The 12,535-nt window shown below is 42.1% G+C and overlaps 1 protein-coding gene across 9 annotated transcripts in view; it reads left to right on the plus strand.

Moving 5' to 3' along the window:
- RGS6 (regulator of G protein signaling 6) overlaps positions 1-12,535 on the plus strand; it is a 622,010-nt gene that overhangs the window by 38,870 nt on the left and 570,605 nt on the right. For all 9 annotated transcript variants that reach the window (XM_089322278.1, XM_089322274.1, XM_089322279.1 and 6 more), the window contains exon 2: positions 7,914-8,017. In XM_089322278.1, the coding sequence (XP_089178404.1) occupies positions 7,934-8,017 (84 nt within the window). In that variant the 5' untranslated portion in view covers positions 7,914-7,933. The remainder of the gene's footprint in view (positions 1-7,913; positions 8,018-12,535) is intronic.

Consider the following 12,535-nt stretch of genomic DNA (forward strand, 5'->3'; position numbering starts at 1 on the left):
GTGGCCAACTTCTACCTCTCGTTCCTAGCTTAATTTTTTGGACTTTGGTTTAACATAGAGACTGCAGGCTGTTTTTCATTATAAGCAGCTTTAGTAGACTAATTTGTTTAGGCTGTCAGGCAGCTGTGGTAACTTAAAAAGGATTGTATTTATGTCTTAGAGCAGGATTGGTATGGAGAAGTCAAGTTGACTGATAAACTTGGCAGTAAAATGAAGGAAAAACTGATTAGCTGAGGGCTGTTATGTACCAGGCTTTGTACTAAACACTTTGTGTAGATGATGAGTTCATTGGAGATTAAGACTGGCATGTTGGAAAGACTGGGCATTGGAGCCCATCCTGGGTTTGAATTTGGAGTTCTTTGGCTGACCGGCCATGTTACTTTGGACACATTCCCTATGTTCTCCAACCTCAATGTTCTCTGTAGAGCTGGAATAATAATACTCCGTATTGCAGTTGATCTGAAGAGCTGCCCAGATGCTGGTCATGAGCAGCCAAGGCTAAGAATTATTGGTACAGCGTCATTCACATTTGTTCCATTTTATAGATGAGCAAAGTGAAGCTCTGGAGAAGACCAAGAGGTGTCACCAGGAGGAACAGCCAGTTCCTTGACCGCAGGACCTGTGACTTACTACACTGAGTTTGTGCCTTAGTACAAGGGAAGCAAGAGGAGCCTCAGCTCAGTATGTCTGCCTGGGGTGGGGGGAGGGGATCAGGTGAAGGGAAGTCAGGCTCTGGAATCCAGGTCAATGGTTTCCAAACCTGGCTGAACTTCCAAATCACCTAGGGAGCGTTTAGGCGGCAACTCTCCAGGGACCACCGGAGGTCTCCTGGATCAGAATTTCAAGAGCATGGGAACCAGGAGTATGTATATTTAGCATTTCCCCCAGGATATATCAGAGGTTTCTATTCTGGTTCAGGTCCTTGGGCCAGCTTTCAGGAACCACTGAATTCTAACTGAAGTCCTGAAATGATCAGGTGACGATGACCCAGTAAAATATAGGGTGCCTGGCATTGCCAGGAGAAGTGGCCTGTGAGCGGCCACTGCTTTGAGAACTCTTGGTGCATTCCCCAGAACAGACACTCCATCTGTCATTAAGCATTTGAACTTGGGTATGCAGGAAATGTGGCATTGGCAGCCTCCGCCATGACAGAAAGACTTACTTTTCTTGAGCCGCTGCTCTTCCATCTTTCCCCTGGAGGTTCCTGCCCACTCAGTCAGATTAGAGCTATATAAACAAGCTTGTTCTACTGAGCTTGCACACATCTTGTAAATTTTTTTTATGAAGTGCTTGACATTGCTGATGTCAGAAAAACAATCCATTGGGTTTTAATGGGCTTAAGCAAACAATGTGAAATTGATATAGTATGGGGGAGAAGAAAAAACATCAACAGAAATTAATTGGCAGCACAAATATTCGGGCTATATCAGAGTCAGGGTTTGTCCCTCTCTGACATGCCATTACCCTGATTAGAGTTTGGAGGGATGGGCATTGAGGGTGGCAGGCGTGATGGTGTAGACTTGGTCAGCACAAGGGTATTGTAGTGGCTCTCCTCCAGGCTCTGCATCGGGATCACCTGAAGATCCCCTGGCGTGGTTGTGAAATGGTGACCTCTGAGATGCTTGTCCACTGACTCTGATGCTGACAGCCTGGGGACTACACTTGGCCAAATGCTGACCCAGAGCAAGACTGCCAGCTTCTGCTTTTGTCCTGTGCTAGGGCATTTGCATAGCTCACACTAGTCCCTCATCAACAGCAACCATGCACAGCAGAGGTCCGTCACCTTCCAGTGAAATACTGGGAGCTTGAGGGAGGGGAGTTAGTTGCCCAGTAGCGTCAATGAGGCCGGAGTTGAGATGTGATTTCTGGTCTGAAATGCAAACCTTCCTTTCCCATATCCTTTCCCAGCTCTTCTCCGCACTGTCTTGCTGGGTGCTGGGTTCTGCCTGATGCAGAGGGGCTGGTATTATAAAGAAGACAGCAGGCACTTGTTGGAGCTGCGAGTTATGGTGGACGTTTGGAGTAAATTGCAGGCACAGTCCTGGCTTTGAAGAGATGGGCTGGTCAGTTTGTATCACAGATGCTGAGCTGTTTGTAGACAGGGCCTCCCCTCCTCCCCTCACGATGATTTGTCCCCCTCCCCACGTGCTGCTCCTGACCGTAGTGGCTTCTGAGTGGCAGAGGGGGACATGGCCCAGATCAGGAAACATGTTAATACAGAACCTGACCATTGGGCAGCTTTAGTGGCTATCCAGGTGAATGTCCCAAAAGAAGTATATTGCATCTTGGTGGAATCTCACCAGCTGCCTCGTTCTCGGAGTACCTACTGCCAGACCCTGTTCTAGGTGTCAGGGATATCGGGCTGAAAATTCCCAGTCCCCTGCTTGTGCAGCACTGTCCTCCTGCGAGAGAAAACCCATGATAGACGAGGAAACAAAGTCCAGTGAGTCCAGATAGGGGCAAATCCCTCATGTCTCTGCACTTGACCACTTCCTGCTCCATCTCTTTGAGATCAGAGTGTCTTCCTGGAATTTTTTTTTCTTCCAAGTGTTAAGCATTAGGCCAAATCATTTCTTTGTTTACAAACTCACTTTCATTTTATTTGAATGGCAGAGGGACAGACTGAGAGCTTCCATCTCGTGGTTCACTCCACAAATGCCTGCAGTAGCCTGGGCTGACCCAGGCTGAAGCCAGGAGCTGGAAAGTCCATCCAGGTCTCTCACATGGGTAACAGGGGCCCATCACCTGCTGCCTCTCACAGTGTGCATTAGCAGGAAGCCGGATCAAAAGCAGAAGAGCTGGGGCTTGAACCAGGCATCCCAAGTGGCGATTAAAGCTGTGGCGCCAGTCATCTGCTGTTTAACTTACTTAGGCTTCAGATGTCCATGCCTGTGTGTATTGTCACCCAGGCTGGAATGGCAAACTCTGCCCCCCTCAAACTCATTGATCCTGCTATACCCATGCTAGTGGTTCCTGCCTCTTGCTCTGAGCCGTTGGAATTGAGCACCACACATTATATTGCCCTATTGGAGAATTTTTCTGTTAACACTAATGGGCTCTGAAAGTCTCAAGGCAACCATTTCATCACTATTGATTCCCAGGGCCCAGCATGGAATCTTGGGAAAGTAGAAGGTGAGTGAGTCTATCTGGAACCTAGTGGTGAGTGGTGATATTACAGGAATTGCTTCCTGGAAAGGAGATGACCTGGGATGTAGGCACTGATTATGGGAGAGAGGGGGCATGGGGCCTTCTGGTGGGCATCTTTGAAGGAAAGTTGGGAGACCAAAGTCCTCAGATGCCTGATTCTACCCCTAATAGCCAACTGAGATCCAGAGACGTCTCGGCTTGACTTGCTTCTGACAGTGGTGAGGGCAATCCAGGCCTCGCAGTTCAAAGGGCTTCTGCTATGCCAGCCCTGAGGTTGGCGACAAGAGAAGGGAAAACAGGCACAGTGAAGTGGCACATCCCAGACCACACAGCTGGTAGCCACAGTGCCAGGATTCAGGCGTGGATCTGTCCGATGCCGGTGACCAGCTGGTAACCAGGAAGCTTCCTCGTGGCGATGATGAAATGCATGGTCTGAACACATTTTTAGTTTTCCTCTTTGGTTTGCCGTGAGTCATCCTAGGAAGATAATGTTATTCACTTGCTCTCTGTTGAAATGCGGTTCTGTAGTTTGAGGAAAAACATTCACATTCTTCAAATATTAGAATTCCCTGCATTATTAACTATGCCTACGTACACACCATATGTAAAAATGAAGTTTATTCTACCACTAGATTTTAAAAAAATCTTATTCATTTCTACTGTACTTTATTTAAAAGAAATATCTTGCACCTTATTGTAATGAAAATCTAGTATTTTGATTTCCTGAACCCTAGCTTTACAGTCAGTGCATGTAATTATAAGGTCCTTAACAACGTAGGTTTTGTCTGTAGTTCCAACATTTGTTGGCATAGTAGGTTGCTATATTGCTGTTCTAGAAATGCTTCTTTCTAGATACAGGAGAGTGAAGTGGCTTGTCTGAGTTTCAGAAGAGTTGCTAGGGGCAGGTGTCTACCGTGCTGGCTAGGGTGTCTCCAGCACATATTAGAGGGCCTGGGTTCAACGCCCAGCTTTACCTCCGACTCCTGTTTCCTGTCGGTGCAGACTCTGGGAAGCAGGAGTCATGGTCAAATGATTGGCTTTGTGCTACTCCCATGGGAAAACCTGGATTGAGTTTCTGGGTCCTGATGCAGCCCCAGCTGGAGGTAGTTGTAGGTATTTGGGGGGAGTGATCAAGTGGATAGAATAGCACTCTGCTCTCTACCTTTCTCTCTGCTTCTCAAATAAATAGAAATTAAAAGTAATGCAAGGTGGTACAAGAGCCAAGCATAACTTTTTTCCCTGAGTGCAAGACTAAAATTCCCAACACAGAGACTTAGCCTCATTTGCTCTGCAGCTGAGAGTTCAGACCCTGGAAGATCAGTGTGTTTGAACATGTAGAATTGCTGCTGTTAGTGGAAGAGGGTGTCCAGGGAAAGACAAAGGGAGGGCTGACACATTTGTTTCTAGGTCATTTCCAACCTTGCTGTTATAACACAGTTTCCTCATTAGAAGAGAATATGCTCATTAAAGTGAAAGTGTTCATTTTAAACTAAAGCATGGAAACCCAAAATAGCTCTGTTACATTATTACACAGATGATATGTATTACATAGATAAATGAGCGTGCACAAATGGATTCAGTTTTTATTTTTCATGCTCTGTTATATTCTGCATGAAGGCAAAGAGTAGGCAGATAAGTATTTGTTTAAAAATGAAACAGTGTGATGTCCATTTAACTTGAAAAGCTTCTGATGAGAATAATTGTCTTCATAGTACTATATTCATAGAAATGTTGGCATTACAGTTGGCACAGAATAGAAGGAAGCTCGCTTTATGCGATCTAATTTAAAAGTACATTCTAATTCATTAATGATAAAGCAGGCAACAATATTCCAATAGGGTATTTTGAGCAATTAAATTATTAGTACAAATGACAAATTTCTCTCCTACCTTCTATCCAATTTGTTCTTATGAAATGACCTTTGGTATCAACTTACTCTATAATAAAATGTTTCCTGAGTTTTGTTTTAAATCAAAAATGCCTCCCCCCTTGGGTGGAGTCTGGCATTTATAAAAGTTTGGCAAATAACCCATGCATTTTGGGCAAATACCCCAGATTAGTGTTAACATTTGTATAGGATTTTATACTTGCACACTCAGCCCATTTGACCCTTTCCTGTGAGGCATTCCAGGGAATTACCGTTCTGCCAAGAGCAGTGTAGAAGAATGTGCCCCAGCATGGTTCTTAGCATACAGCAGGTGCTCATATGTTCACACTGAAGGGAGATTAAGAAAGGGAGTTGACAGGTTATGTAACTCAAGGCCATGTAGTAAACACAGCGTCACACCAAGAATTGAATTTAATTATCAAAAGTTCCATATGCTTGTTGCTATCTCTCTGTTCCGTTTTCAGGCTTTTGAAAAGGTCATGTTAACTACAGGTATCTTAATGTAGATGAATTTCACATAATGTAAAAATTAACTTCTTAAAGTATATAATCCAGTGACAATTTAATACATTCAGAGCAATCTGCAGCCATTACCTCTATTTAGTTTGAAAATATTTTCATCGTCCCTGACGGAGACGCTGTAGTCACCCTGATCCATCCTCTCCCAAGCTGCAAGCAGCCACCAGTCTGTTTCCTGTCTCGGCACTTGCCTATTCTGAATATTTTATACAAAGGCACCTGTAACCTGTGACGTTCTGTCTGGCTGCTTTCACTTGCTGTTATGTTTCCAAGGTTCATCCACATTGTAGCATGGATCAGTACTTGAGTCCTTTTTAAGGCTGATTAATATTCTTTACAGAGATACACATTTGGTTTATCCATTCATCCACTGATGGATACTTGGGTTGTTGCTACCTTTTGGCTCTCGAACAGTGCTGCTGAGAACATTTGTGTGCAAATATTTGAATATTTGTTTTTAGTTCTTTGGGTATATATGTAGATGTAGGATTGCTAGGTCATACAGTAATTCTGTTTAATTTTTGAGGAGTCACTGCAATGTTTGCTACAAGGACAGCCCCATTTTATGTCTCTTATGGCAATGTATGAAGGTTCTGATTTCCCCCACATACTTGCCAAGAATTTTTTGGGCTTTATTAAAATTATGGGGTTAGACATCTGTACTGCAAAATTTCAAAACTCCAAATGCTCCAAATTCTGAAACTTTGAGTGTTTATATATCACATGTTGAAAACTGTATACTCTGATACTGTTTCCTGAACAATATTAAAAGTATAAGGTTACCTTTATCTTAGCTGTATAACATCTATATGAAGCATAAGTGAGTTTTGTGTTTAGATGTGGGTTCAAGACTAGTGTCTGCTAATACTAACTGACAGAATAAAAAAGGGAGAGAATGATCCAGCAGGATACACAGCAGACTCATAGAATGGCAGGTGTCCTAAACAGCACTCTGGCCTCAGAATCAGCCCTTAAGGAATTTGGATCTGGCTGAAGAGCCCATGAGAGTATTTTAGGCATGGAAAGCCAAGACACTCTGGGGGAGGGGGAAGGACCTAAATGACCTCTGTGAGTGAGATCCCAGTGGAAAGAACGGGGCCATCAAAGGAGGAGAGGTACCTTTGTCTGAAGGGAGGAGAGAACTTCCACTTTGACTATGACCTCATCTGAATAAGATCAAAGTCGGCGAACCCAAAAGGCTTCCATAACCTTGGCAACCCATGACTAGAGCCTAGGGAGATTACTGACGCCATAAACAAGAGTGTCAAATTGTTAAGTCAACAATAGGAGTCACTGTGTACTTACTCCTCATGTAGGATCTCTGTCCTTAATGAGTTGTCCAATGTGAATTAAAGCTACAACTAGTACTGAAACAGTATTTTATACTTTGTTCTGTGTGGGTGCAAACTGATAATCTTTACTTAATATATACTAAATTGATCTTCTGTATATAAAGATAATTGAAAATGAATCTTGATGTGAATGGAATGGGAGAGGGAGCAGGAGGTGGGAGGGGTGCGAGTGGGAGGGAAGTTATGGGGAGGGAAGCCATTGTAATCCATTAACTGTACTTTGGAAATTTATATTTACTAAATAAAAGTTAAAAAAAAAAAGATGTGGGTTCTCGTGCCCAAGGTCCCTAATTTTGGATGTGAAAATATTCAAAAATTTGAAAAAAATACAAAATCTAAAACCCTTCTGGGTCCAAGCCTTTGGGACAATGGCTACTCAACTTGTATAATGATCTTAATGGTCTTTATTTATGTTTCCCTACTAAAATGTTCGTATTTTAAGGCATAGAATGAATCAGAAAATGAACTTTAAGACAAAAATCAGCATCTCAGTGTCCATATGATTGGCTTCATCTTTGTCCAGGAGGCATGTGGGGCTGGTGCTATGGCACAGCAGGTTAAGCTACCACCCGCAGTGCCAGCATGCATGTGGGCACTAGTTTGAGTCTCAGCTGTTTGGCTTCTGATTCAGTTCCCTGCTAATGTGCCTGGGAAAGCAGCAGAAGATGGCCCAAATACTTCGGTTCTTGCACCCACATGGGAGATGTGGAAAAAGCTCCTGGCTTTAGCTCTGACTTTCAAATAAAATAAATAAACCTTAAAAAAAAAGATTGGCTTATTCACTCCTAGGGTACCTGGATCTGTGCTGAAAATAAAAAAAATGTTGCTTTGGAATTGGGGCAATGTATAGGAATAGCTTTAGTTAATACCTCTAAATGAGGAAAAACAAGAAAATGTCATGTTTTGTTTTCAAGGTAATTGGTGAAAGATACTTAGTTCTTGGTATCTCAAGGATTTCTTGATACAACTCCTTCACAACTCAACTGATCTATCCATTTATTTTGCAGGGTGAGTGAAGACGCTCAGGATGGCTCAGGGATCTGGGGATCAAAGAGCCGTGGGAATTGCTGACCCAGAGGAGAGTTCTCCAAACATGATAGTCTACTGCAAAGTAAGACCTCTGGTTCAAGCCTGTGCTTGTTGCTGTGTGTGGATCTTTGTTCCGGGCAGGGTTCACTGATGGATGAAACAAGACTAATGCTTTCTGCCTGAACTGTCTTCTCGATAAATGAATATTTTCTTTTTATATCCTCTATCTAGTTCTAAAATTCAAAGAAGATAGGTTTTATCATATGTGAACATTTGATGTGGAGTCCTTGACAAATATACCACTTGGTTTTCTTTAAACCCAAAGGCTGTCCAAGCAATGCAATTGGAGATGTAATCTCCTTCAGTGTGAAGCTCTTCACGTAAAATTTGTTAATAGAAAGTTCTTGAAACTCAGTTGGTGTAAGATCTCGGTGGATGCTGTAGGTCGTAGGTGCTTGGGGTTGGCAGGAGATGTACGATGTATACAGATAACTGTAAGGGTCTAAATGTTAATTTCCAAGACAGACGCAAGTCTTGTGCTGTGTAATCGGAGAAGGCTGGTCCTCTCAGCCTCAGAAGTCAGGCTGGGCTCGTGGAAGAGCTGTGTTTGGGCTCAGTTTTAAAGGATGTGTACATTGTTCTGTGTGCAAAACAGAGAGGGAAGGGCGTTGCAGAAGATGAGGTGGCTTCGGTGTAGAGCTGGGGCAGTAGATAGCAACCAGAATGGGTTAATTTAAGCACAGTATGAAATTGCCAAGGAGTTAATCTGAGATTTTTGTGAAGAAAGGCTGGATGGAGTTAGACTTGATGGTGTTGAATGATAGGCAATTTAATCATGAAAAATGTGTGGGCCAGGAATTCTAATATCGGCACCTCTTGGGGATCCTGAGTCTTGTCCTATGTGCCATATGGATTGTTACCAAGGTGGAGGGGAGGCTCTCCGGAAGGTGTTTCTGTGCCAGTGAGAAAGGTGAAGAAGACAGGAGGCTAGCTGGGAAATGTCTTCAGAATTGAATGGGACCAACAGAGGGAAGAGTTAAAGAATTACAAATGCCTTGGAAACTGAGTGATGATGGACTCAGGAGGCAAGTAGAGGATGAGAGATGACCAGGCTTTTTTTTTTTTAATCTTGGGTAATAGACATTGGTGCTATTAATTCAAATTAGGGGCATTTGGAAGAATATATTTTAAAGGAAGGAAATACATCAGATAAGTTTAGTTTTGCCCAGGTTGAGTTTGAAGAAATAATTGCTTACTATCTGCCCTCTCATGGCTTGCAAGCTTGTGACAATATAACATATCTATTACGTATTGATAAAGAAATGAGCTAATGCTCAGTCCTTTTGGTAAATATTGGAGTTCTCTGCTTGTTTCTGTGCATTCCAGAGACTCTGTGTTAATCCTGTATGATCAATGTGGTAGATTTTTATTTGCCCAGTGAAAACAGAGCTCCCAAATTACTCTTTCCTCAAGTGTAATATTCAGCAATTTCTTCCTTTGCAAGACAATGCTTGGGTAGCCTATCTCTGAGATGCTAATAAACCTGTAGTAAAATAGATGAATGGGACTAAGTGATGAGTGAAACATAGCAGATAATGGAAAGATTTTTTTCTCATACTTTCTCAATCTGCCGCCAGCTGGCAGAACTGTGCCAGGCTGGTAGGAACGTGGGTTAAAACAATTAATGTTAGCTTAAGTTAGTTACTTAACTTACGGTAGCCTTCATTTTTTCATTGAGATCAATCAATCTATTTTCTAAAGGCAGGCAGAAGATAATAGTAAAGATGCATTTAGATAAAGTGATTGAAATGTCTTAAATACTACATTTCCCATCATGTGATCCATGATGAACATTTGTCTTTTTATCTTTAACTTGGGACAGTGATACTTGGAGAGGAAACAAATTATAAAATGTATACATGTTGGTGCTATTAGTTGGCTGCAGTAAATTGATACAGTGAGCTGCTTTCTTAAGACAGGACAATACCAACAATTTTATGTTGGAGGATTACAAATCTGTGGGTTATTAAAGGTTAATGGGCAACCTAAAGCTCATGCAATCTGAACACTTTTCTACTAGAATCTTTGGTGCTGGGTTGGAAGGGTAAAATTCCCTACAGATTGGTGAGAACTTGATTTCGACATTTTGAGTTATAGCAAGGGCCCTCTTTTTATTTGATACAGGAAACAAACAAAAGCCTTACATACCAGTTTCTGTAGTGCTTTAGAGAAATGACCAATAGTAATGGAAATAGATCTTGCTTTCTTGTGACAAATTTGTATTTGGGGTATACATTTATATTTGCTGTTTGCTTTAAATAACATAGAATATGTTCAGTCTATTAGAATGAAGGCACACTTACTGCACAGTGTCAGCTCAAGTTTTGGTTTTCATTTTGAATGTAGTTAACTTGTCTTAAACCATGATTATACTTGAACCATGGGATGTTCACATAGTTTTTCTACTCTGGGTGCTGTAGGCTGGCCTTGGACTAATGATGAGAAAACCAAGAACTTACATACTGTTGACATGAAACTCAAGACATCAGTAAAGATCGACTTTTGAAACCAAGGTCAATTCAAAGCATTTCCTAAGGAAGTCCTTGGGTGTCATCACTTATTCAAGTTTGTAGCCATGAAGCCAAACCTTTTCTTAGACACAACTCAACTAAAACTTATATTTTAAAAAATAAGCTTTCATCTTTGTTTGTCTTGTCAGAAGTATTCCCTGTGAAATTTTTGTTTGGACTGTGTTGTGTTGATTCAGATGCTAACCTTTAGAAGTGAACTCTGGAGACATGGAGCAGTTGGGTACACTTCTGATTCTCTCCACAGCATTGTTATGACACCCGTTTAAGTTGACAAAATTGTACAGATTTGTGGAGTGCAATGTGATGTTTAGGAAGAACATGTGTACACTGTGTAACAATCAAATAAGAACGATTAGTATAACCTTCATCCCAAACAGTTATCTTTTCTTGATGGTAAACATTCAAAATTTTCTAGCTATTTTGAATTTACAATACATGGTTAACTATCATTGTTGTGACTTTTTAAATGCCATTTAGGATGGCGACTTTGTGGCATATGAGTAGGAATGGGTGGGTTTCTCAAGCCTATGCTTTGTAGAATATTCATTTTATTTTCATAATAACTCTGTGGAGTTATGCTTTCCTAAGGCATGATTTATTTATTGACTTGAGCAGACTTTCTCAATTAGTTTATCCTTCCTACTCACATTTTTTTTTCTTTTTTTTTTTAAGATTTATTTATTTTTTTGAAAGAGTTACACAGAGAGAGAAGGAGAGGCAGAGAGAGAAAAAGAAAGAGAGGGGGGGTCTTCTATCCTCTGGATCACTCCCCAATTGTCCACAAGGGCCATAGCTGCACCCATCTGAAGCCAGGAGCCAAGAGCCCCCTCTGAGTCTTCCACGTGGGTGCAAGGGCTCAAGGACCTGGGCCATCTTCCACTGCTAACCCAGGCCATAGCAGAGAGCTGGATCGGAAGTGGAGCAGCCTACTCACATTTTGAATTGGAGGCATGTATGAAAAATGTATTGGTTGCATTAAAGATTTTTTAAAAGAAAACCTTGACTGTTCATTAAGACACTCAGGCTTATTCACTTCTTAGATTTCAGGGTCCCAAGGATCCTGGCTCATTGAGTTGCCCAATGCAGGGATGATATTTAGGATCAAGCTGAACTCAAAATTGTTTTGGGGTACATTAAACTAGTCCTCTGAGGACCCTCTGACCCAAGATACTTTAATTTAATAGGTTTTGACTGGATCCTCAGAGTCAGAGTTTTAAGAGAATCTCAGGAGAATTTGATGCTACACTAAATTTGCAAAGCACTTTTTTTTTTATGCTTTTGGCATTATCCCAGCATAACATGTGTCACAAAGTAATGGGGAAGTTGGTGTTTTTGAATTGAGTTTTCGATTTCATAATTATTTGTAGATTTCTCAAGCTGTGGAAAAGTCAAGTGTTAGGATTAAGGGATTTTAATAATTCAGATCTTCTAGGAAACCTTATTTTGTAGATGGAAAAACTAGTAGTCTGTAGAATGAGTAACTTGTCTCAGGTTACTTAGGAATTGCCCAGGAAAGCCATGATTCTGTCAAGGGAACCACCGCCCTATCAGTGTCCTTTCTGGTGTCCAATGGGGTCACCATGTCGGGAAGCACAAAGCACTAGCACCACTGTGTTGGAACTCCACACCTGCTGGTTCAGTTAACTGAAAGAAAAGATCATGAGTCAGACCTTTGGGCTTTCATGCTCATTCTCAGAGACTTGTCTTCTCATAGCCACCGTGCTGTCTCATTCTACTTGTTGGTACTATTGTACCTGGGGTAAAGATTTTTCACAATTTTTTTTTTGACGGGCAGAGTGGACAGTGAGAGACAGACAAAGGCCCTCCTTTACTGTTGGTTCACCCTCCAGTGGCCACTGCAGCTGGTGCACTGCAGCCAGCACACCATGCTGATCCGAAGGCAGGAGCCAGGTGCTTCTCCTGGTCCCCCATGTGGATGCAGGGCCCAAGCACTTGGGCCATCCTCCACTGTACTCCCGGGCCACAGCAGAGAGCTGGACTGGAAGACG

Source organism: Oryctolagus cuniculus, chromosome 20 (genome assembly GCF_051225735.1).
Source record: "Oryctolagus cuniculus isolate XC-2025 breed Fujian yellow rabbit chromosome 20, ASM5122573v1, whole genome shotgun sequence".
Lineage (NCBI taxonomy): Eukaryota > Metazoa > Chordata > Mammalia > Lagomorpha > Leporidae > Oryctolagus > Oryctolagus cuniculus.